General features: G+C 42.2%; 1 protein-coding gene across 1 annotated transcript; it reads right to left on the reverse strand.

The window, feature by feature from the left end:
* Positions 1 to 2,132: 2,132 nt before the first annotated feature.
* CD180 (CD180 molecule) lies at positions 2,133 to 19,725 on the reverse strand. Its single transcript, XM_075590474.1, has 3 exons — positions 19,429 to 19,725; positions 12,485 to 12,651; positions 2,133 to 4,900 (listed from the first exon to the last, which is right to left on the reverse strand). The coding sequence occupies exons 1-3, from the start codon at positions 19,528 to 19,530 to the stop codon at positions 3,178 to 3,180; spliced, it is 1,992 nt and encodes a 663-aa protein (XP_075446589.1). The 5' UTR covers positions 19,531 to 19,725; the 3' UTR covers positions 2,133 to 3,177.
* Positions 19,726 to 24,261: the final 4,536 nt, after the last annotated feature.

The following is a 24,261-nucleotide window of genomic DNA, read 5'->3' on the forward strand; positions in this document are numbered from 1 at the left end:
AACGATGGAGACTTTGCTCTCGATCCCAACCTCAACCTTATTAATATGGAGGTTGTGGCTTCCTCCTGCGGCACTACTATTGAACTTGATTCTTCCCTGGTAAACACAGAGGAAAAGAATTTGTTTAATACCTCAGCTTTTTCCTTATCTCCAATAATAATCTGCCTACCCATCTCACACTGAAAGGGTCCAATATTTTCTTTTCTCATTTTTTTTATTATTAAGGTACTTAAAGAACTTTTTAGGGTTGACCTTACTTTCTATTGCAATCCTTTTTTCATTATCCATTTTTGCTAATTTGATTGCCCTTTTGCAATTTTTGTTACATTCCTTATAATTCTGATACGATGTCTTCGTCCCTTCTCACTTCAAGAATCTAAACGCCTTCCTCTTCTTGTCCATTTCCTCCCCTACCTGTTTATTTAGCCACATTGGTTTTGACTTATTTCTTTTATACTTATGAAGCCAGGGTCCCTCCGGTCCCCCTGTCTGCCGGTTTCTTTCCCCCTTGCGTGTGTGCTGCGGCGGGGGCGAGCGCGTTCCTGGGGGCTCCCGTGGCAGCTGCGGCAGGACGCCGCCATGTTTAATGTGTTCGCGCATGTGCGGAGGCTTGCGTGTAAGCAGAGCAGTCGCGGCGGCGATGTTGTGGTTGGCGCGGTGTTCGCGCAATGCGCAGAGGTTGGCACGGGTAGCGGTGGCCATTACATGGGTGCAAGAGCTCTTGGAAGTTGCGCATGCTCAGTTAAGAGTAGCAGCGGCCATTACAGCTTCAGACATGCGCAGTAGAGATCGCGCACGCGGCGCTAATAGAGAAGAGGTCCTGAGTGGACTACGATTCCCAGCAGCCTCTGGGAACTGCCCTATGATCCCTGTCACATACAGTCAGACAGCCACTAAGGCTGACAGATTCTCATGCTGCAAAAAAGATACAATGTTGTGTGCAGACAGGGATTGTCAGTTAGGCTGAGGACACAGTGTGGGAAGGAAGGGGGGCAGAGAGCTGCGAGCTTCTGCCCTAGGCCAGAAATCCCCAGGCTAGAGTTGAGGCCCTGACTCCCCACTAGTGAGGGTGGGTGTTCATAGGGACAGGCCCTTAGGTAAGGACCCTGTGCCCCTTCAGCTGTGTGCTAGGCAGGACCTAGTGACAGTACCTGTGCAGTTCCTTACTGCAGGAAGAGAGAGAGACTCTGTGCAGTTCCTTAGTGCAGGGACCAGTGATAGTGTTGCTGCATGTTCCTGTAAGCTGTGTTGCTGATCCAGAGACTGTCCTTACGATGGAACGTCCGGCTGGACCCCATCCCACGCAGACGTACAGATCAAAACTGGACCAAGCGGCGCCGGTAGACCCTTTGCGAAGACACCCAGGTGCGGAGCCTTCCACACGTTCACCAACTTTACCTTGCTCCTCACATGTGACAGGCCTGTTCACACACTTGGGTGGGCTTGGACTCTCTGGACACGGAGTTGGGAAGGGGGTGTACGGGTATAGCCCAGTTAGGGGCTAAGAAGGTGTAGCCCAGTTAGGGGCAAGATTATAGCTGCCAGCTAGTGGCAGAGGGTGGCATATATATCGTTGTGTATACTGATGATGTTGCACTGTTATATATGATACTATTGTGTTGTGTTGCTTGTCCAGTAAACCTTTTAGCCGTAACCCTGGTGTATGTGGTTTCTGGGTGGGTTTCTATGTTAGGGCCATTCTACATTCCTATAGAATCCTACATAGGTGGAGGCGCTGACCGACGAGAACGTTCCAGAGAAGCACCCCAGGTTCCCATCAGAGGAGGCTCAGGCCTCCTGTGAACCTGCAGGTATACGCGCCACTTTTGGTAACATATAGGTTCCCCTTCACACTCACTATTTCTGCGATTGGGGGTGGGGGAAATACCCGTTACACTTATTACCCAAGGGTATACACTGATAAGTGTGCTTTTCTAACAATGTTTTAGAAAATCAAACAGGGAAGTTCTTCCATGGTTCCTATAACAACTCAAGGAAACATAATACTTTTAAAAATCCTTAGCAAGAGCATAAAGAGTGGGGGAAAAATGCAGTGAGTTTTATCTAATACTACACAACGTTTTTTATTAAAAAAACAACAAAACACACAGGATTTTGTAGGTAGTGTGGCGCTAAGTACTGGTGACTGCAATATTTGCCATCAAGCAGAGAGCTACAATGGCATATAGCACATTATCTTCAAAAAGTTTAATTTCTGCTGGTGGTAAAGTAAATGCAGGGTTAATGCATGTTACAGCCATGTGTAGGGAACACGTTACATTACACTTCACTACATTAGAACACAATCTACAACAGGAGAGAGAGATGTCTATGTACAAAGTTGTGAATACTTTAAATATCTCTAGGGATCATTGTAATATTTTTCCCAATTTTGCATATACACATTTATTGATGTGGCCCGTTCTTTTCGAACATGCTAATTAGTTGTTCTACGAAAAACAAACACTTTTTTTATTTCTCAAAGTGGCCCGGCTGCTCTTTTCTTTTTTGGGGAGGGCTACTTTATTTATTGATAAAATTGCTTTACCAGGAAGTAAGAACAGAAGGGTAACTGAGCACACCAAAAGAAATGCAATATTTTATAAAAAGTTCATTTTATTGACTGATTACAGTCACAAACCATCCAACGTTTCAGTGTACAAACACCTTCTTCAGGGATGCAGATAAAGTGACACACAAACCCTTATAAAGCTACCAAGTGAACCCACACAACGCCCACCCACCTCTCTCCAGCTAGTCCAATCCGATAGACTCCATCAGACACCGCCCGTCAAACAGGTGCAAGGAGACTTCCTGGTAATGTCATGACATCATAACACAGCGCCGTCAAACCCGGCTGCTCTTTTCTTTTTGGGGGAGCACTACTTTATTTATTTATAAACCTGCCTTACCAGGAAGTAATATATGGTGAGTTACCTCTGGTTTTCAAGTATGTCCTGGGCACAGAGTTATTATGACAAATACATGGTTACAATAAGTGAACAGGGTTATACATTATGTATAAAGACATTGCATGAACAGTTTAACATATTGTCTTTGAATACAGAACGTTTGTTTTAAAGAACATTACTTCTTATGTTGTATTAATAGACGTTGCTAAAACCTTCAAATAGTGTAATAGGTTTCTGATCAATTTATGTAGCAAGGTTAGCAGATTTACAACATAAAAATATACCTATTTTTGAAGTAGTTCCTGATAATCAGAATTAAACAGATAATTATCAGTAATGCTCCTAGAACAATAAAACTAATCTGAAGAGCAGAAAAACATTTTAATGTCACTTTAGACAGCTTTATACCCCTTGATGACGTAGGTGCCCCACATACAGTATTGTCTTGGTCTTCAAATGTGTCCTTATTTTGCTTATACCATGATATGAATTTGTTGTTGGAGCATGAACAATCAAGCGGATTATGACTTAAATTGATAATACTTTTACCAGATACATTATGTACCAAATAAAAAGGTATGAGTTTGACCATGTTACCAGCAAAATTTAAGTAAATGTGGCTTAAGTCACTAAATGCATTACTGCTGAATATGGTTAGTTTGTTGTAACTTAGGTCCATATAATTCAACTGCTTTAGTTTGTGAAATGCCTGTTCCTCGATGGCTGTTAATTCACAGGAAGATAAGATCAAGACTTCTAAATTTGGAGCGTGTAGAAAGAGATTGTTATTTTTGATAATCCCACTGTGAAATGTGCTTCCCTTCATGCTCAGGAAGCTGAGGTTCTGCAGACCCTCCAAGATGTGCTCATTGCTGGTATTAATATTGCTGTGTGACAGGTTCAAAACCCTTAAGGACCTCAAATTGTTGAATGGGCCTACAGATCCATTAATGAAAAGATGGGTGTGGCTAAAATCCAAGATTTCCAACTTTTCACTGTCTGGAAAGGCCAAGTCAAGTAGATTGTTCTCACTGTTGTAGCTTAGATTGAGATGCCTCAAATTGCTAAGACCTTTAAACTGAGTGCTGCAACAGGAAGTAGATGCAACACCACTATGGCTTAAGTCCAGATATTGCAGCTTTGAGAGATTTTTTAAGCAACCTGTTCCCAAATTCATGGTTTCTGTGTTTCCTCGTATATGAAGGTGTGTAAGCAATGGAAAGCTGTCTGAATTTAGATCACAAAGATCATTGAAACTATTACTGTTTAAAATGAGTTCGTTTAGAGAGTTATCCCTGTTAATTGCTGGAATATCATCAATGTTGGTATGTGTTAAATCTAATTTTTGAATCTTGGTCAAGCACAAGAATGAGGCTGCCAGGTTATCGAATTGCACATACTGTAAATTAACTTCTTGAACTGAAATATTGCAGAGACCATGTAATGTGGTTGGGGATATTTGCATTTTATTACTGTCTCTAAATGTCCCAAGTCTAAGTATGTTGGTTGTTAAACCATAAAGTCCTTCCAAAAGTGCAGACAAGTCTCCACAACCTGCTAAATTAAAGCTATTGAATTTCATTGAATTGAAAGATTTTGGTTCAATATAATTAATATTGTTTCCCTTCATGTTGAGAGTCAAGTTGTTGACCTTCTTAAGAATTTCTACATCTTTTGCAGATATCTTTTCTATTCCATTTAGTTGAAAATCCAGAGTCCGCAAGTTCTTTGTAGGCAGATTGTCTGGAAGCAGCATTGAGGAGATCATGTTGCTTCCATAACTCAAAGTTTCCAAATCGCCCAAGTTATTCATTGGAATAAAGGATGAGTGAGTTATAGATGTTTGCTGTAGTAAGAGATGCTTTAAGGATACTGGTCCAGCAAATGCAGTCTCTGCAAAGTATACGATTGGATTTCCAATTAATACAATTGTATTCAGTTGCAGATTGCTTTTAAATGCATCTTCAAAAACCCAATTAATGTTGCACCTATAAAAATGACAATAAAATATATTATTTCATAGAAAATGTCTTCTATTTATTTATAAACACATACATCTTACATACAAAACTATACCTGTGCTCTGGAAACTTAGCTTGCAGGGAAAGTGTCTGAGAGCAGAATGAAAGAGCGTTTCAAGAAAAATTTATTTTCAAGCACAATTAAAAAAATGTTTAGTGAAAAAGTGTATGTATGAGCAAGAAAATACCCAAAGATCCCTAAAAATAAATTACATTATTTATTTTTTGTCAAGTTTCAGATTATTTTCTGTACAATTATCAGTTTGTATCGTGTAAATTATTGGGTATGTTTTTAACCTACAGTCTCAGCATTTATATACTAACAGGCCAATGAAACAATTAACAAAGATGATTTTTTGAAGCTTGTCCTGACTGGTTGAGGACAGCTTTCCATGGGCCTGTAGCACTCAATTCAGTTGCTCTCACAAAATGGGAGTAAGCTGTTATTCTGAAACAACCTGGTCTATGGTGTTTGTGATGGGGAAGGGGTACCCAGGCCATTAATAAAGGTATCTGGCCCGGCTGGGTGCCCCTGAACCAGATTGGGAATTGTAGAGTGTCAGCTCTGCAACCCAACCTGGGTAATAATACTGCAAATATATTAAAAATGCCTGTGTCTCTCCCCCCAGGGATAAGGGGGTGAGATTAATACCATGTATCAACTGCCTCCCACCAGGGATAAGGTGGCGAGGATCATATCATGTTTTAATTATATGGGTTATTGTAACAATGTTTTTCTGAATAAGAGGAAAAGGAAATGATTTTTAACAATCCCCAAGGGTTATATTTTTATTACAGTAAGGAAGTCATTTAGTATGGATTTGCATAGGGACCTACCCTGCCTCTCAGCTTCAAAGGACCAGTTTCAAAGGCCAGGAGATGTAGGTTGTTAACCTTTTGTTAACAAAGAGAGATGAAGGAAGAGAATCTCAATAAGCATCCTGGCAAATGGCAGACTTTCAGGCGCTGAGCTGGCAGGGGGGCTAACATGACAAATGGGGAAAGATGGCACTTATCACACATGCTCAGTTGCAATACTGAAGCTCTCTGCCAGGTTCTTTAGAGTCTGGCAGAACTCTGATATAGATGGGATGATTGGTTCCCACACAAAAGATTGGCTGCACATGATACAGTTAGGCTTTTGGTGTTTTTAAAAAGTCCGGTGCAGCCAGTTCCATCTAAAAGTTCCATCATGTAACAAGATTCATCTAAGATACAGCGTTCGGTACAGAGACTATTCCAACGTAACTAAGGATTGTACCCTGCTTCAAGAGTTCATTAGAACTAAGGATTTGTGAAGAAATCCTGCAAGGACAGAATGAAAAGATTCATTTTAGTCGGAGAAACGAGGGTCGCAAGCAGCAGTCTGATGTCAATGTGTGTTTAACAAGTGTTTGCTCAGCAAACGCCTCTCCTCTCTCCACCTCCCTTTGTCTAAACTGGCACTCTGATGAGGACAAGGTGGGTTAATGGTAAAGGAAATATTTGATTGACAATTACTGACGATTTGAAACAAAAGTTAAATATTAGCTTTTAGTACGGTTAGATCAGTGTAAGAAACATAATTTGATTGTTACATTATTTACACAATGTTTTTTTTTTTTTTTGGTCGGATTTGTGGATTTGCACCATTAAGTTTAACAGCTCCTTTTTTCCTTCCATGGACAGTGGACTTAAAAGCATTTCTGTTATTACCTGTACTAAATATGAATGCCGCTGTTCATATAGATCTATTCTCACCCACCCTACAAAGTAAACATTGTGAATGATTTCACAATGCAGCATATTGTGGGGCAAAGGGAAGGAAGGAAGAAACATAATTTAAACTGATAAAAACAATGATCAAACTAATAAATTGGACTAAACCCTTTGCAATGCCATAATATTGCATGCTATTCATCTTTACTAGTGATCCTGCCTTTGTGACTTTAAGAATTCACAGAAGCAACTATCTATAGTGACAATAACCTGCTCTTGGAACAAGAGCATTTCTTTTTAGAGTTTGTAACTCTGATTAAGAAATGCATATTTATCAGTAACAAATGCGGAGGAATATTGATTTTGGATTTGGGATCCCACATTTGTATTTAGCTGACAAGACAAGTCTTCTTGAATTGTAGCTGCCCTAATCAGGGGCGGTGCTAGGTCTAGGAGAACTAGGCAGTTGCCTAGGGTGGCGCATTTATGTGGGGCTGTAAAGGGCAAGTGCAGAGCAGAAGGAAGCGGGCGGTGGAGTGTGTGGGGGATTAAACAACATTGCTTCATCTTTTATAAGGTAAAGAGCGATGCGTTGTAGAGGCAAGCGGCAGGATGTTCAATACATCTCTAGTGATTCCTCGCCATTGATCTCGGTTTAGGGCGCCTTTTTTGGCTTCGGCTACTGTGAAGTGGAGCGGTTTGAGATCTTGCGCCACCTGGTTCAACCACGTTTTCTTTGGAGCATTTCGGCCCATTTTCCAGCCTATGGGTCGTGTGGTGTTGAGGCACTGGTATGGTAATCTGGTGATGTCCATTCGGCAGACGTGGTCAAACCAACTAAGTCTTTGTCGCTTAATGTACTGGTCGATTGTGGATTTGTTTTTACAGGCTAACCGTACATCTTCATTTTTCCATCGGTCTAGTAGCGTAATATGGAGTGTGTTACATAGACACCTTAGTTGGAATCGTTCGAGTAGATTCATATCGCTTTTGAGAAGTGTCCATTTTTCTGAGCCATACACTAAAATGGTGCGTATAGAGGCGTTTAAAAATTTGCATTTTTGTAAAAATGTTCACGTCCTATTGGTTCCACAAGCATTTCTTTAAGGAGGCGACCGCTGCAGTGGTGCTACCGATGCAGCTTTTGATATCGTTCGTAGCTGCTATGCTTTGGCTATCAATAATAGATCCTAGGTATTTAAATAAGTCCACTCGCTCGATTGGGTTTCCATCCAGTTGAAGTTGAATCTGTTGGGTACCGGTTAATATGTATTTCGTCTTTTCCGTATTTATGGATAAGCCGAGCTTCTTTGCATTGGCTTGCATGAAACTTTGAAACGCGTTCAAAGTTTCATGTGCCTCTTGGGCTGTATCCGCTAAGAACACGATTTCATTAGCATATCCAAGGTCCGTGAGAAAAAACTTGCTTCCCACTTGTACACCAGGCCTGTCTTTAAATGTTTTTCTGAGAATCCAATCCATGCTAATATTGAATAACATAGGCGATATTATGCAACCTTGTTTGACTCCCATGGATATGAAGAAAGGCGTGGATATGTTGCCCATGCGTTTGACTCTGCTTGTACATCCTTCATAAAAAGCTCTTAGCACATTGAGAGCGGCATGTGGTACCGTATCAGCCTTGAGGGCGCACCATAGTGATCGGTGATCCACACTGTCAAAAGAATACGAGAAATCAACAAATACCATAAAGGTATCTTTTTTGCAGCGGAGTCATATTTCTGCTATTTGACGGAGTGTGAAAATTTGCTCCGTACACCCTCTTCCTGGTCTAAACCCAGTCTGTTCTTCCCTGCAGTTCAATTCTCTGCGTTTAAGTAGTCTGGTCCGGATAATAGAAGTCAAAAGCTTTGCAGATGTTGATAGCAAGCTTATGCCCCTATAAGTCTTGCAATTAGCTGGATCGCCTTTTTTATATATCGGCATGATTATTGCGTCTTTGAAATCTTGTGGCACATCAGTTTTGCTCCAAAAGATGTTGTATAGGCCTTTTAAATTATTCATGATTATGTCTCCACCCGGTTTTAGAGCTTCTGCTGGGATGGCATCAATGCCGGGTGCTTTCCTATTATTTAGGTGTTTGATTGCTGTTCAAATTTCTTCCTCATTTGTTGGGTGGTTGGTTATATCGCTTGGAAACTCTAAGTCGACATTTCCTATCAGCTTTTGGGCTTGATTTGCAGGGTGCGGGCAGTTGAGCAGCAGGTTAAAATGTTCCTTCCACCTTTCTAGTTTGTCTTCAAGCAATTTTATTTGGGCACCATTTTGATCCTTAAGGCTTGATGTTGTTGCCCTGAAATTTCTGCTCCAGCTTCATAGGAGCTTCGTCGGAGCGGAACGTCATGCTTCCTGCTGGCCGATTCCATTTCTTGTGCCTTTGAGTTCCACCATATTTCTTTGTCCGCTTTAAGCTGGAGTTTAATTTATCGAGGTAGAGGTAGAGATAATATTTGTGATTGGTGTTCTTTATCTTAGCGCGTTCTTCAACTAAGTTTAAAACGTTGTCTGAAATCCATGGTTTGATTTCTCTTCTTTATGGGGCACATTTCCTTGAGTGTTTCTATGATGGGGGTTTTAGTGGAGTTCCAGTTTTCATTTATATCCTCATTTATGAGTGGGGCAAACCGGTTGCGTAATTGAATTTGGAATTGAGCTTGATTGGTGGGGTTGGCCAGGTATGAGTAGTCTAATGTGGGTGTGGGATGAGTAACATAATATGCTTTTCGGTGAAGCTTGAATTTGGCTCGAACTAAATGATGGTCTGACCCGATAGAAGCTCCTTGCATTATATGAACATCTTGTATCGCACTCTGAAACCTTTTATGTATCAGAAAATAGTCCAACATGTTTTGATCTCTTCCATTATTCGAAGACCAAGTTAACCTGTGACATATAGGGTATTGGAACCAGGTGTTGCACGACACCATTTTATTATAGCTAGCAAATGACAATAAGCGGAGATTGTTGTCGTTAATATTTCCACAGCCAAATGGGCCGAGCGTTTCTTCCCATCCGAGTCGGCTAGAACCTGTCTGTGCATTAAGTTCCCCGCAAATTATTGATGATTCCCACCTTGATAAGAAGAAAAATTGGGAGTGTTGGTTCCCATGGTGACAGAACCGGAAAATTAGCCAAGAACCCAATGGTAGGACAATTACAAAATTTTCTTACGGCCAGTGCAAACGGCTAAACAGATGTGTTGGGAGTAGCTGGGCTCCCTTCGAAAAATGGGCTACCAGCCACACGCAAAAAAATGTTCAACGCTAAAGACTGCTTGGAATATCCGTTCGGACAGCCAAACCGGCAAAATGGATCTATTAGCCGATGAACTAGACAAATTCAATATTGATATAGCCACAATTTCCGAAGCCAGACTCCCTGGACAAGGGGAACGTACTGTCTTAAAACCTGACCACTTGGCTCACCTATACTATTCCGGCGGCCATGGTTTTAACAGAGGCGTAGCTTTCATGCTGAAATCTAGTCTAAAGAAATTTGTTACCTGCTTCCAACCGATTTCAAACCAAATTGCTGTATTAGAGCTTGCCAGTAAAATACAACAAGCGACAGAGAAGCCCAATGCTACAGCCGATATGACAAAAATACACAGTTAAATACTTATATATTCTTGAAAAAGGGTCATTTAGTTTAACCCTTTGGCCAAAGCATCGTAAGCCTGCAAGCCACATCAAGGCAGACCCAGTTTGCAGGTCCTAACACTACCAGATAAAATACTAAAATACCTCTATTAGAATTCAAATTCTCATATACCTCTATTAGGAGGGAGAAAGACCAACATTGGATCTATATCCAGTAGAATGAAAAAGACCTGCTGACTTGGGAAGTGGGGAAGGGCCAGCTTAAACCCTGGGAAGGAGGAGCCACTAACCTCCAACAGCTGAGACCAGCTGAAAATTGGTTAACAAACAACACACAGAACCCCAACAAGCTCATTTTAGGAACCGCTGAGCCCTCACAAAATATATCTGTATATGTGTCAAAAAGGAGTGCTACTGAGCGTGGCAAATGTATACAACAAGCGACAGAGAAGCCCAATGCTACATCCAATATGACAAAAGGTTAAACTAAATGACCCTTCTCTGTTGATTGCTGTATACATTTGCCACGCTCAGTAGCTCTCCTTTTTGACATATATATATACATATATATTCTGTGGGGGCTCAGGGGTTCCTAAAATGAGCTTGCTGGGGTTCTGTGTGTTGTTTGCCAGTAAAATACCAACGACCATTATTGGGGTCTACGCCCCAACAGAAATCAGCAATGATGAAGACAAAGACACGTTTTACGAGGAAGTATAACAGATTTTGAACTCTTATCAAGGTGTGGGGGATTGATGGCAGTGGAAGGTAGGGCAGCAGGAGGCCATAGGGAGAGAGAAGGAAGCGTGTGGCTGACCGGCTGCAGCAGAAGATGGCGGGGACGGAGCCCAACTCAGTGGTCTGACCCGGATGCAAGTAACAATTTCTGCTATCTGCAACCACTGCAACCACTCTACTCCACAGCCAGGTAAGGAATTTTAACTGAGGGAGAGAATGGGGGGAGGGGAGAGGGAAAGGATGGTGAATAATATTTTTAAATAAAATATTCCCGACAGTTGATTGTGAAGGGAGGGGGTATGAGGGAATAAAGGATCACAAAGGGCATTGAATACCCTTGCCCAGGTCCATATCTTTCAAAAGGTCCACTCCACTTCTGATATTGATTTTCAAATAATCAGCTGCTGGATGTTCATTTTCTACAACTAAGGGGTCAACCATATCACCTGCGCTCAGACTGGTTTGTGTATGAGAAGAGATTAATTATTAATTGGGGCTTTAGTAGCGCAACAAACTCACATTTATTAACCAATGCAGTTTATTTGCTTTCATTGTAGAACTACAAAAAGTAAATAAATTGGGCTGTGTCTAAAAAAACAAAACAAAAAAAACAAAACAAGCAGAGACACGTAGGTGCTCCAAATGTTTATTCTTTACAAATTGCCTCTTTTCCATCCTGATCACATACTGAATTAGTTGCATCCTCTAGCTTTTTGTTATGAAGAAATACAAAGGAATGTATGTATAATATTATTTATATAGGTTTACTAGAAACACATTTTGGCCAAAAAATATATTGAAAGTGGTCAACCGTATTATTTTCTAAGACTTTATACATCAGCCCTGAAAGTTTGGGATCACTACCCACGCCTCTCTTAATAAGTTATGGCTCTCAAACTAGATTCTCACCAACGCAGTGCATTTAGTACATTTCTCCATGTATTACAGCGTGTTTGGAAGTTAGACTTTCGGGTCAACATTTTCAAATTTATTAGAAGTACTGTATTGTGAATTGGGAAATGAACGTTAAAACATACTGGATGAAACTGTAACTAAAAAGCAGCAGTTATTTCAAGTCCCATTTCTGGATAGAGACCTTGTGCTGCTTGGTACTGTATTCTATGGAAAATGATTTTAAAGTTTGCAGATAAGCCCTAGTACTACAGTTAGATATTCTGTAAAGTTAACAAACGATTGCACTTGAACAGCTACAGTATATAGTGATGTTTTCTTTAGATGTCATCTATGAATCAAAAATACACCTACAAATCGGTGGCATGCAAAACACTGGGAACCAGTTTTAAGCATCAGGTCAGACCAGAGAAAAAATGTGAGAAGGGCAGCAAGCTCGACTATGCGATTACTAGCAACATGGATCAATGACTACTTGTGTTATGTAAACAAAAATTAATATGAAAAATGTTGCAAAAGGCTCAGTAAAAAAAGTTAATAGAAGACACACACAAACGATGTGAACAAGTCTTAAAATCTCTACCTTGTTAAATCTAAATGCGTAAGATTTCTTAGTCGGCTGAAGGTTGGATGGTAAAGAGCAACGAGAGAATTGAAACTGAAATCCAGAATTTCTGTTGTAGGCGGAATGCTCTCAGGAATATCTTTCAGTCCTAACCCTTCACAGCTGTAACTCTGGTAGGCAATTACCTGTGAATAAAATACAGAGACAATAAAAACCCCTTTAGTCACAAACACTACAAAATAGAATGAGTGCTGCCAAAGAATGTCCTTTTAGAAATAAAACATTGCTGTATAAATATGCATCATAATATGGAAAGTCCTATGTTTTAGAAAGAAAGAAAACTGCACACCTAAGTAAATCTAGCAAAAAGAAACTTAGGGGCCTATTCAGTAAACTTTGATAAGTGACTTATAGACAGTTTTGAGCACTTTTCTAGCGAGTTTGAAAGTGTAGCTATTCAGAAAGCTTCGATAACATGCCTAACTCGCTAGAAAACTGATTCTTCCCGATCAGTAACAATCTTGAAATGTTAAACCGAGCAGTAGCTCAAAAAATGCTCAAACTGTCATTTTTTGAGAAATCTAGTAATTCAGGTAGCTTTGATATGCACATCGCGGCTGCAACTCGCAAGTTCTGATCTTGCCACCTCAAGGGTGGCGAGATGGGACCCGCAATGTGACTGAAGAAAATAATATAGTGTTACTACATCAGATTGAACCCAGGTGTCTCCGGAGCTGCCCCCCATTAATATCAGCTCCGGATATCCCCTGCTTCCATCCTATGTAATAAGAATACATTTACAGGCAGCTTCATTACCTTAGCAGCTAACCGCTAAAGTAATGAAGGGATTAAATACCAGTGCCCGGTTTATTGGGGTAGAGGGGGGTGGGTGAAGGTGGTATTTGGCCCATGGTGGGTGTTTATGCCTACCGGGAGGGTTGCAGGAGGAGTTTACCACTTAATTACTTTAGCTGTTACTACCGCTAGGGTAATGAAGGGGTTAACCCCTGCCACTGCCCACCCGATAGGCATCAACATCCACCCTGGGCAACTTCAACCTTCACCCACCCCGACTACCCCCATAAAACATTAAAATGCAATACAACAACCAATACTATCCAATATACCCATTGATTGCCAGTGTGGTTACCTATGCCATCAATGGGAGCAAAGATAACCCCAACGGCAATGTATAGGCACCATAATACCCACCCCCATCAACCCCAACAACCCCCTACCCCAACACATACAGTACAGTAATGGGAAAAATCCCTATGATCCAGATCTGTATAATAGCGCATTTGCCCATTAAAAATAAAATATTCCCCTGTCAGCATATAATAAATTAAAGTTGTAGTTACATCTGCCAGGATGAAGGCAAACCTCGTCCTCACTTACGATCTCTGAATTTTACATGGGCGGTAACATTAAAATAAAAAAGTGAACTACTTGCCACAAATCCCTTAATTACCTTAGCAGTTATTAACCGCTATAGTAATTAAGGGGCAAGAGTTGGTGCCGCAGTTTGATGAGCAGGGTGATTTTTCATTTTCGGCAAAGATATGAAACACATTGACTGTATTTTATGCAATTATGTTTTTTTTTAGGATGCCCATTGACTGGCAATGTGTTTATCTATGCAGTGTATAGATAAGCAAAGTGACAAGCAATGCATTTTTTATCAAATGTTTGTTTTTATTTCATTGTAATGTATTTTATTTGGTTGTTGATTTTTTTTAGGTAACCCATTCATTGCCATTGTGGCAATCCATGCCCAAATTGTGGGCACGGTTTACCACAGTCACAATCAATGGGTTTATTGGCACTGTTATGTCAATGTTATTTTATTGTGTATGTCTTTTGTTTAGCAAACAAATGGGCAAACGTGCTATTAGCCATTTTTGGTTACTTGTACTTTTGCCCATTTGTATGTGTGGTGATGGGGTAGAGGGGTAAGAGGTGGAGGTAGTTGCCCGGGGAGGGTGGTTATGCCTCCAAGGTGGGTAGCTGGTGGGTTAACTCCTTAATTACTATAACGGTTACTAACCGCTAAGGTAATTAAGGGTTTAGTTATTTTTTTTTATTTTAATGTTGCTGCCCACGGAGGACGGAGATGAGGACGAAGGCAGCCTTCATCCTGGCAGGGGTAAGTATATTTTTAATTTACTGTATGCTGGTTAGGTACTGTTTTATTTTTAATGGGCAAATGCGCTATTGTCCAGATCTTGATAATAGGGATTATGCACATTACTGTACTGTATGTGTGTGTGGGGGAGTAGTGAGGGGGGTAGGGGTTAGTAGGGTGTCCATTCATTGCTATTGGGGTTATCTTTGCTCCCATTGAGGGCATAGGTAACCACACTGGCAATAAATGGGTGTATTGGTGTCAGTATTGTATTTTAATGTTTATTATTGAATGATGGGGTGGTGAAGGGAGTAGTTGCCCTGGGGTTTGTGGTTAGGTCTCTCGGGTGGGTAGCAGGAAGTTAAGCCCTTTATTATCTTAAGTGCAGTTTCACAATGCAGAATCTGTAACCAAAACCAAATTGACAAAAGAGTGGTCTTTGAGATGTTTTTCTGATTCTATACTGTTTGTTTTTAACCATTGTCATTGTTAAATAAATAGTGAAATAAAATTACCAACATTTTTTCAAATATGTTCAATGATGTGTTCATGAATTTTGGAATGACGAGTCCAAAGTGCTTTTTTCTACATGAAACCTTTCACAGATTTAGTACGTCTAAAAACATACTACTGTAAATATGTCATATGTGCCAAAAGTTTAATTAAACATTGAGATATAGGTGGAACCCCACTAAACTAATTTTGTTTAACTTTACAGAAACATACATGTTTAAGATATATAGGAAGATAACGTGATTGTTTTCACATCATTAGCCAGAATCCTTGCAGTTTAACCAATTTATGACTTGTCACAATTTAAATAAATGGAGCAGTTTTCCCATGCACTTTATTGGAATGCATGTCTGTCTCCATTTATATAATGCCATCCATGTACATAGTGCTTCACCGCAGTAATACACATGACATAGTAATATAACACATAATGGGGAAAAGCTCTTTAGACATTAAAGTAACATTAGGAAAAGGTGTCCCTGCCCTGATTTACAATCTAAGTAAATTAATACCGATTACAGAAGACAGATCATAGAAGAAAGTTATAATGTTGATATTTGACCAATACATATTTTGTTTTTTAAAGTATTCATAATAAATTGTGTTTTTATTTATTATGGAGATTCTAATTGTAGCACTGTTTCCTACCCCTCTTCCCCTCTCCCCCCCTCTCCCCTCTGGGAGATTTTGCCTAGGCTACAGGAACGTGTGGTGCTGGTTACGTGTGAGGGTGCAGGAGAGATGAGCTTCCGCAATATTGTGGGGAAAAGGACAGGCTTTAGGAGGTGATCCTCAGGTTCTTTTCATTCAGTGACAGCGCCTCCAGTCACTGTAGGCTACAGCAGAGCTGCAGAAAGTCCCTACCATGACAGTTCTTTTCTCCTACTGTATACAGTACTTCTGTCCAATAGACTGCGACTTAGCCAGAAGTATATAAATGGGATCTTTATTTGAATCAGCCACTGCAGATGGTATACCAGCGTTGCATATAGTAGAGTAGGGGTTTCAGGCCCTTGGATGGTGCTGGCCAGCAGATAATGTTTAGGCCTTGTGCTATGCACAGATCTTGGTTCAAGATCAGCCTCAGGAGGGGCTGAGCTCCTCTCCCTTCCCTGGGTGGGAAGGCACTGACTCTATAATTTGGAAGGCATTCTCTCTACTGCAAAAGGAGTGGGCACAGGGTCTGCACCATGATTGGCTGCATATAGACCCAGTGTCACCACCTCTCCTGCCACTCAGGGAGGCTGCGTGAGGGGGGATAAACCCCCCAGGGTAGCCTGTCACTGCCTGTAGCTACTAGGGCTTACGCGACAGGAGGACAGAAAGATAGTATGGACCAGCCATGGCTATACTTGATTTCGCAACACGCAGTTCTATTGAATGCTGATTATGCAAATTGTACTGTAAACCTCGTGATAGAGGTAACGCAAAATCATGTGATAACGTCTGCTACATCTGTACTCTCAGTGCTAGATAAAAAAATTATGAAGAATTCTTTTTCTTGGCTGCAAACAAAACCTAGTTTAATTGGTAGAAAACAGCTTATCCTTGAGCTGCAGAAAAATAAAATCCACAGAATTAGAAAACAAAGGACAAATCCTCCATATTGAGTAAATTTCCTTGAGCCGCGAATAAAAAAAAAAAAAAAACACATAGAAATGAATGTAATGAGGATTTTTCTCTGCAAAAGAGGAACAAAAATGTTTACTGAGATAGAAAACGGAGGATAAAAAAATGCGATTTTCTAATACTGCGGAAAATAAATCCTTATAATGAAGTGTGTTTGGTAAGAGGACGATAGAGACTGTAGATTAAAGATGGGCAAACTAATCAAAGTTAACCCTAAGTTACCTTTGATAGTGACTTCTACTATTACATACAGTACCATATGTTACACATACAGCAGATTATTTCTGAATGACAGTAAAACAAAAACCATCAGATATACACAGCAAACAGTGGTTATTTCTTATACTGTAGCTAAGTGAGGGTTTTCCACGGCCCTCTCTAGTAGTCGGCAACAAATAAAATATGACAAGACCTTAAAAATATGTGAAAATGACATGAGAAACAGTGAGGCAAACATTTCTGGGAAGCAGAAAGACTAGTTTTTCCTGTTCTTCTGGTATGTCTGACGACAAAAGAAAAGACCAAAGAAAATCTGAACTAGAACAAAAACCTCAAACTAATTTTAGAACTTTCTTAACTGAGAAGTGTCTATTCACAGAAAATATATTCTGTAAAATGAACACATTTATTTGAGAAGTACAATCTTTAAAGTAGATTTATACATTTTGCAAAGCTTTTTACACATCAACTATTTTCGGAATAAACTGCAATATTTGCTTTTGAAGTGTCTTCTAATTTTAACTATTTAAAAAGGGGCGCATTAAGCTTTGTAATATCTGGTATTTAGCATTTTCTAATTAGATTTAGGGTCATTTTGAGGTGGTGCGCAAACTGGGGGGTGCAATATTTTCGGGGGGCCAACGCTCTTACGACGCTTTGCAAAGTTGTTTGTGTTTATAATATATATATATTATATAATATTATATTATACTATATAATATACTATATTATTATATTATTTTATATATTATGTTATATTATATATATATAATACAGTATATACACTATATAATTTATTATTTATTATGTTATAATATATATATCTTATTATATATTAGTGAAAGCACTGTATGCCTGTCTGCATCTTCCTGTGTCCCTAGGGGAAATCTCATTGGTCCCTTGGGCCGCCCGCCCCCGCTCCTCTCATTGGCCTGAGGCAGAGTGAGGACACACACACACACACACACACACACACACACACACCCTCCAAGTCATCGTGACCCGCGCGCACCTCCTCCTCTCCCCGTGTCTCCCTGTTTCCCCCGCTTCCACCCCCCGACCCCGGCACCGCTACAGTCAGCGGGGGAGCGGAGCGAGCGCCCGGGACACCCCCCCATGGCTCTCAAGCACGCGCCGCGCGCCCCCATGCTCTCCTCTCCCCGTGTCAGCTCCCCCCTGGTGCTCCGCTCAGCTCTCCCCCCCGGAGCTCCGCTCAGCTCTCCCCCCCCGGTGCTCCGCTCTGCTCCCCCCTGGTGCTCCGCTCTGCTCCCCCCTGGTGCTCCGCTCTGCTCCCCCCCGGTGCTCCGCTCACCTCCCCCCCGGTGCTCCACTCACCTCCCCCCGGTGCTCCACTCACCTCCTCCCCGGTGCTCCAACAGGCAGTGGACACGCGGCGCCTGAGATGGCGGCGCCCGGAAGGACCCCCTTCCTCCCTCGCGGAGTAAGATGGCAGCGGACGGAAGGAGAGGTGACGTGTGTGTGTGTGTGTCACTGTGTGTGTGTGTGTGTTACTGTGTGTGTGTGTCACTGTGTGTGACACTGTGTGTGGGGGGGGACACTGTGTGTGTGTGACACTGTGTGTGTGTGTGTGTGTGTGTGGGAAACTGTGTGTGTGTTACACTGTGTGTGTGTTACACTGTGTGTGTGTTACAGTGCCTCTTACTCCTGTCTGTGTGTGTGTGTGTGACACTGTGTGTGTGTGTGTGTGTGTGTGTGTGTGACAGTCTGTGGTGGGGGCCGGGGGGTGATGTGGTGGGGGCTGGGGGTGATGCAGGGGGGGCAGTAATGTGAGGTGCAAGGGGGGGAGAGTCATGTGAGGTGCAAGGGGCGGAGAGTGATGTGATGTGCAAGGCGGGGGACACTGATGTGGGGGCCAGGAAGCTGTGAAGGGGGGTAAATCACGGGCAACGCCAGGTATATCAGCTAGTACATATATATAATACAGTATATACACTATATAATTTATGTGTGTGCTGCATATCTTATTGCCTGCGTAAAATATTTGGTGTATTTTAGTGTTAAAAAGGCCTTCAGGAACGGAACCTTTCATTTAAACAGTGTTCCTATGGGAAAACGTGTTTCGCTTTAAGACATTTTGCTATCCAACACCATTTTGAGTAACGCATTGTGTCGGATAACTGAGGGCTGCCTGTACTTCAACCTGCAATCAAATGACCTATCGAGTGTACTGCACAAATGAAAATGCTCATATTACTGTATATACCAGTGTGTCCTAGAAATATATCCCTTCATTTTTAAGTGTTACAGTCCAGAAACCTGAACCGAGCTCTAAATTATGAAAAGTACGTTCAGATTAGAATTCCCAATCACTAGTTGTATAGTTCCTCATACATAAGGTATAACATGAACAATCACTAAGTTGACTTACTGTACATTAAGTATATATTTTACTGATGTAATTTATAGCAATATATGTGCTCTTAATACAGTCGAAACGAGAACAACTGAACCTTACCTCAAAACACGTGATCTCGGACGTTGTTGTTTCAGGTGCTTTGCAGCAAACAAAGTAAAATATCAGCAATGCAAAAAAGTCAACAGTTGTTATTGTTGGCATTGTGCTTTAAGTCCAATCTGTATGTCTCTCTGGTAAGGGAAGCTGTGAACTTTAGATAATCCTAAGGAACATCAGAATCAGCAACATAAAGTTAAAAGAAGAACAAGAGCTTGAATGAAGCAAGTGAAATGAAAGCAGAGAGAAAATGTACAGTCATATTGAAACTCTAATGCAAAACATTTCCTCATAGGCAAATAAAACAGAGGCTATGTAACCGTCCAATCAGATAATGCTATCCCCAAGACACAAGGGTTATCATGCAAATATTTGCTATGTTAAAGATTAATAGTCATTTTTTAAAGAATACATCAAAGTGTGTCAAACCTGTTCCAGTCTCTGAAGTGACATGCAGAACTGCACATACCTGCATGTTTCCCTGTAAGGCTGTAAATATCTACCTGGCTGGAAATAGGAATGTGGGAGGCATGGTATAAAATATGGGGGGGGGGGGGGGAAACGATTGATGCCCTTCAGAGCACAATACATGAGAATTTTAATATATACTGTAATGATTTTATCTCAGTTACCTGGCTGAAAATCAGCTCGAAAACAGCACCAGATTTATCAAAGAAAAAGTGTTGCCCTAGATTTTAAGATAATATACTTGTATAGATAACCCCTTTAGTTGATAATCAACAGACCTATATTATTCAGCACCTACCTGATGTTTCACAGAATGTAGACTTTTATTAAAAATACTATACAGTATGTAGCGCACTTTCCCCCACCCCCTGGGAGATTTGGTGCTACAGTGTGTGTGTGGTGCGGTGCGATACCTGTGGCTCACAGGAAACCTGAGCCTCCGATGCTGGGAACCTGGGGTGTACCTGAGTTGGTGATCGGTAGCGCCTCCACCTGTTCGGGATTCTACTGGGTGGAATTATCCCATTACAGGAACCCCATGCAACAAAACACACTGGTATAGGTATAACCGTTTTACTGCACAGACTAATAATTCTAACACTCCAAAACGTACCCCTTCACTGTGGTCCCCTGCACATGTCCTCAACCTCAATGGGTGTACCTCCCCAAGTACTACGGTGCCTCTGAGCACACACCACCCTGGTGTCCATAGAGTCACTCACCCTCCCACGTGTGTGTGATAGCGCTGCCCCCTTACCCCATGTATGGTTGGTGCACTTGGTGACATGAGGTACCTTCTGGCTGTGTCCACACCCGGGTGCGCAGATGATGCCGGTGATGCAGATGGGGTGGTTCCCTCATGGATGATATCACCTTTAATAGTCTCTGTAGCACCGATGGATGATCTGGTCCCAGATCACCTGAGGCCAGGATGCTGCCGCATTCTGGCTGTGTCCCTCACTTTAATGCTACAGGGGCAGTGTCCCTGACTATGGGCCTGTCCCTGCAGCAACCACAAGCTGAAGGGAGTTGGGGCCTAGCTGGGGCCTAACAGGGGGTATCTGGTTTAGTGCAGGTGCCACTGACACCTGCACACACAACCTACCTCTTTCTTGTCCCAGCTCTGACTGGCATGGCTCACAGCGTGCCAAATGTATAAATTCTGTGAGTATGGAATGTTGCAGTCCTATTGGCTGAGCCTGCTCATGTGCTGCTGCAGCCCCTAAGCATGATGGGACTTGTAGTCCTCGCAGAGCCCTTCACGTAATGGACGCCGCTACTAGGGACATCCCTGCCCATGCGCGATCCCCTGTAATGGCTGCCGTTCTGCTGCTGGTCCTGCGCATGCGCAACTGCGTGCAAGATGGTGGCCCCCGCTAGCCGGGTGCGCCGCGGACATCCGGCAACCTGGTTGCCTTGCCTGATAGCCTGCAACCCTCTTTGCCTATATGGCACTCCTCCGCCAGCAGCCGTGCCACCCCCGCAGCGCTCCTGTCCGCAGCGGAGGTGAGGGGACTAAGGGGAGCCCAGAGGGAGACCCTGCCACATATAGTTTCTGTAATCTTGTGGAACAGTGTTTCCCCCACTCTCTGGGAGATTCCCCTGTTACCAGGTGTGTAGTGCTGAATACCTGCTGACTAACAGGATGCTGAGTCATCTGCAGGTGCTAGTGGGGACATCAGAACAGGCTTCTGCGGTAGATACTTGCTCTTTAGCTCATGGATGTCAGCGCCTACATCCCTTGCAGGCTTCAGGAAGATGAAGGCAATCCCTGCAGGAGAACTTGCACTACTCCCCACTGATAGATTGCACACCAGGCAGGAGTATAGTTGAACAGGAACAGTTTATTATATCTCTCCTCCTCTGCATACACTGCATAACCGGTATTTGCATTCACAGTCAAATGGTCTTCAAACTTAGGATGGTCCCTAGACGTCCACCCCTGCCCTAGGGCACCAAAGGCAGTCCCAGCTCTTCCCTGACTCCCTAATAGAGCCAGAGGCAAGGTAGTCACCCCCACTCCCCCAAGGGGAGGGGACAGCAGGTGCCAGTGCTCGGTACACTTCTGTGTGAGTCCTGTCTCTCAAATTTAGGTGTGCAGCCCCTTATGTACCAGGGGGGAAGGTCAATATAACTCCACAATTGCCACCGTTCAGGAGTTTAAGCGTAGTAGCTATACCAGAATATCTTAGGAAGACAGTAACTGGGTTGAGATGCTAACGATTAACCAGTCTCTATGTATACCCAGTTAGGTGAACTCCACTGCAAATGAGTAGGTACTCAGTAGGGTGAACTCCAGGGGAAGTGTTAATAATGCAAATTGATATGTGGCTATAATAACACTAACCTTGCTAATTGTCCAGTGTTGAAGGTTGTTATGCAGCCAGTTGTTGATCTGATGGTGTATGGCTCTAATTACATTGACCTGGCCAATTATCAAATGTTATGCAGCCAGTTGTTGATTCCCAGAGCACTCTGACTGCACTATCAACCAATTAGGGTTCTGTATGAAGAGCCAGCTGTTAATGTACATATAAGGAAGTCTGTGACTTCTACAGAGTGAGAGTGTGTGCAGGAGTAATTAGGCACCTAGTTTCTTAAATAGGAAACTATATTACCTTAGTAGAGTTTGCAGTGTGTATAGTGTAGCACCAGAACATGTCACACTAAAAGAAACAGATACTGTAAGGTATTTTAAAATATAGGTAGTGTGGTGTGTTAGAATCAGTCTGAGAGTTGGTAAGCGGTGTGGTATTGTGTATATCGATGGGCAATCCGCAAACCGCTATTTCATAAACTCTCTCTAGTAGCTGTTGTATTTAAAAGGAGGTTAATTAATAGCGAATGAACGGTAATACCTAGAAAACCTAGAACGGGAAACTTTCACAGTCCGTGTATCTCGGCAGCAGTCTCTCTCAGGCTGGGGCAGGAGACGGGCAGCTCATAGCCCTGCGAAATAGTTGCTGCCTTTTGTAGGCGGTCCCCACACGTGCCCGTAATGGTGATAGCCGACGCGCACGTTTTGTGTAAGGCACGTTCTATAGTGCCGTGCGCGCGTGCAGAATTTTAGTTGTCTGACGTCAGTCAGCCTTTCTATAGAAGGGCCGCGTGCACGCACGGCAGGGAGCGGAGAGCCGATAGACGGCGGCGAAGATGAAGAAAATCATCTTTCGCGCCGCTACCGGCTCTGAAATGTATGTATGTGTGTACAGTGGCGGCCGCCTTTATCCTAGTGCGCAACTCTGATAACCGCGGGCAGATGCAGTATTTTTTTTTTGCCGGAATATGTTCCGGTATTTTAGCGCTCGTAATATTAGCATTTTATTAGCGCTGTCTGCAATACTGCAATACCGTCTAAAAACTCAGGGGGACGTTCGCGAGCTGTTGTCTTCAAAGTCTAATACTTTAGCAGTTCAATCTACGTCAGTACATAGTCTGTGTGTGCGCGTGCAGTAATTGTAAATTTGCATATTTATACATGCATGTGCAGTGCTGTATTTCTCATTTGAACATTGTTGAAATGCATAGGCAGGTACTGTAACAGTATCACATTTCGGTGTATACAGCGCTCTCCCCTCGCTCGCCCCTGCACACACAGGCTAATTTACTGCACTGCAGAATTTCAACTTCTTATCTTATCTACAGTACAGTACACCATTCCTTTGAATGTGTCTTTCTGGTTTCATAGTTACATAGTAGATGAGGTTGAAAAAAGACTTCCGTCCATCAAGTTCAACCTATGCTAAATTTAGACAACAGATACTTTATCCTATATCTATACTTACTTTTTGATCCAGAGGAAGGCAAACAAAAAACCCCATTAAGGGGAAAAATTAATTCCTTCCTGACTCCAAGAATTGGCAATCGGATTAATCCCTGTATCAATATCCTTCCCATGTATACTTATTTGGTATATCGTCATTTTTTATTTTTATTTTCTCCACAAGCCTGCCTAAACCATCTTGATATTACGATATTCAATCTGTGCTGTAGCTTTTGACTGCGACACTGTGCGTTTGACTGCACATGGTTGATTTGTGTTTTTTTTTTTAATGTATTTGGGGGTGTGGGGATCAAATTATTATGATGACCTGCCTGTTGAAAATATGTCATGTCTTTGAACTACAGTACAGCTAATCCTTCATGCAGCTTTAGCCTGTACACCCCTCCCCCCGCAGACACACACAGGGCTCGCTCAAGGATTTGAACCTCTTATCGACACCTCTCCAGAACCATTCCATTTCTAAAGCTTGTCATTGTGCTTTTAATCGTCCCTAGCCGAGCATCACCTTTCTGCGCCTGTGTGTAATCCTCTTTGGGAAGGGAGTAACATAGCACACCTCTCTGTAATCCTCTTTGGGAAGGGAG

This window comes from Ascaphus truei, chromosome 1, assembly GCF_040206685.1.
Source record: "Ascaphus truei isolate aAscTru1 chromosome 1, aAscTru1.hap1, whole genome shotgun sequence".
Classification (NCBI taxonomy): domain Eukaryota; kingdom Metazoa; phylum Chordata; class Amphibia; order Anura; family Ascaphidae; genus Ascaphus; species Ascaphus truei.

Coding starts and splice junctions, on each gene's coding strand:
- CD180 (XM_075590474.1), bottom strand. CDS start 19,530: ATGCCAACAATAACAACTGTTGACTTTTTTGCATTGCTGATATTTTAC. Junction 12,652..19,428: donor CCGAGATCACGTGTTTTGAG/GTAAGGTTCAGT, acceptor TTTTATTCACAG/GTAATTGCCTACCAGAGTTA. Junction 4,901..12,484: donor ACGCATTTAGATTTAACAAG/GTAGAGATTTTA, acceptor TCATTTTTATAG/GTGCAACATTAATTGGGTTT.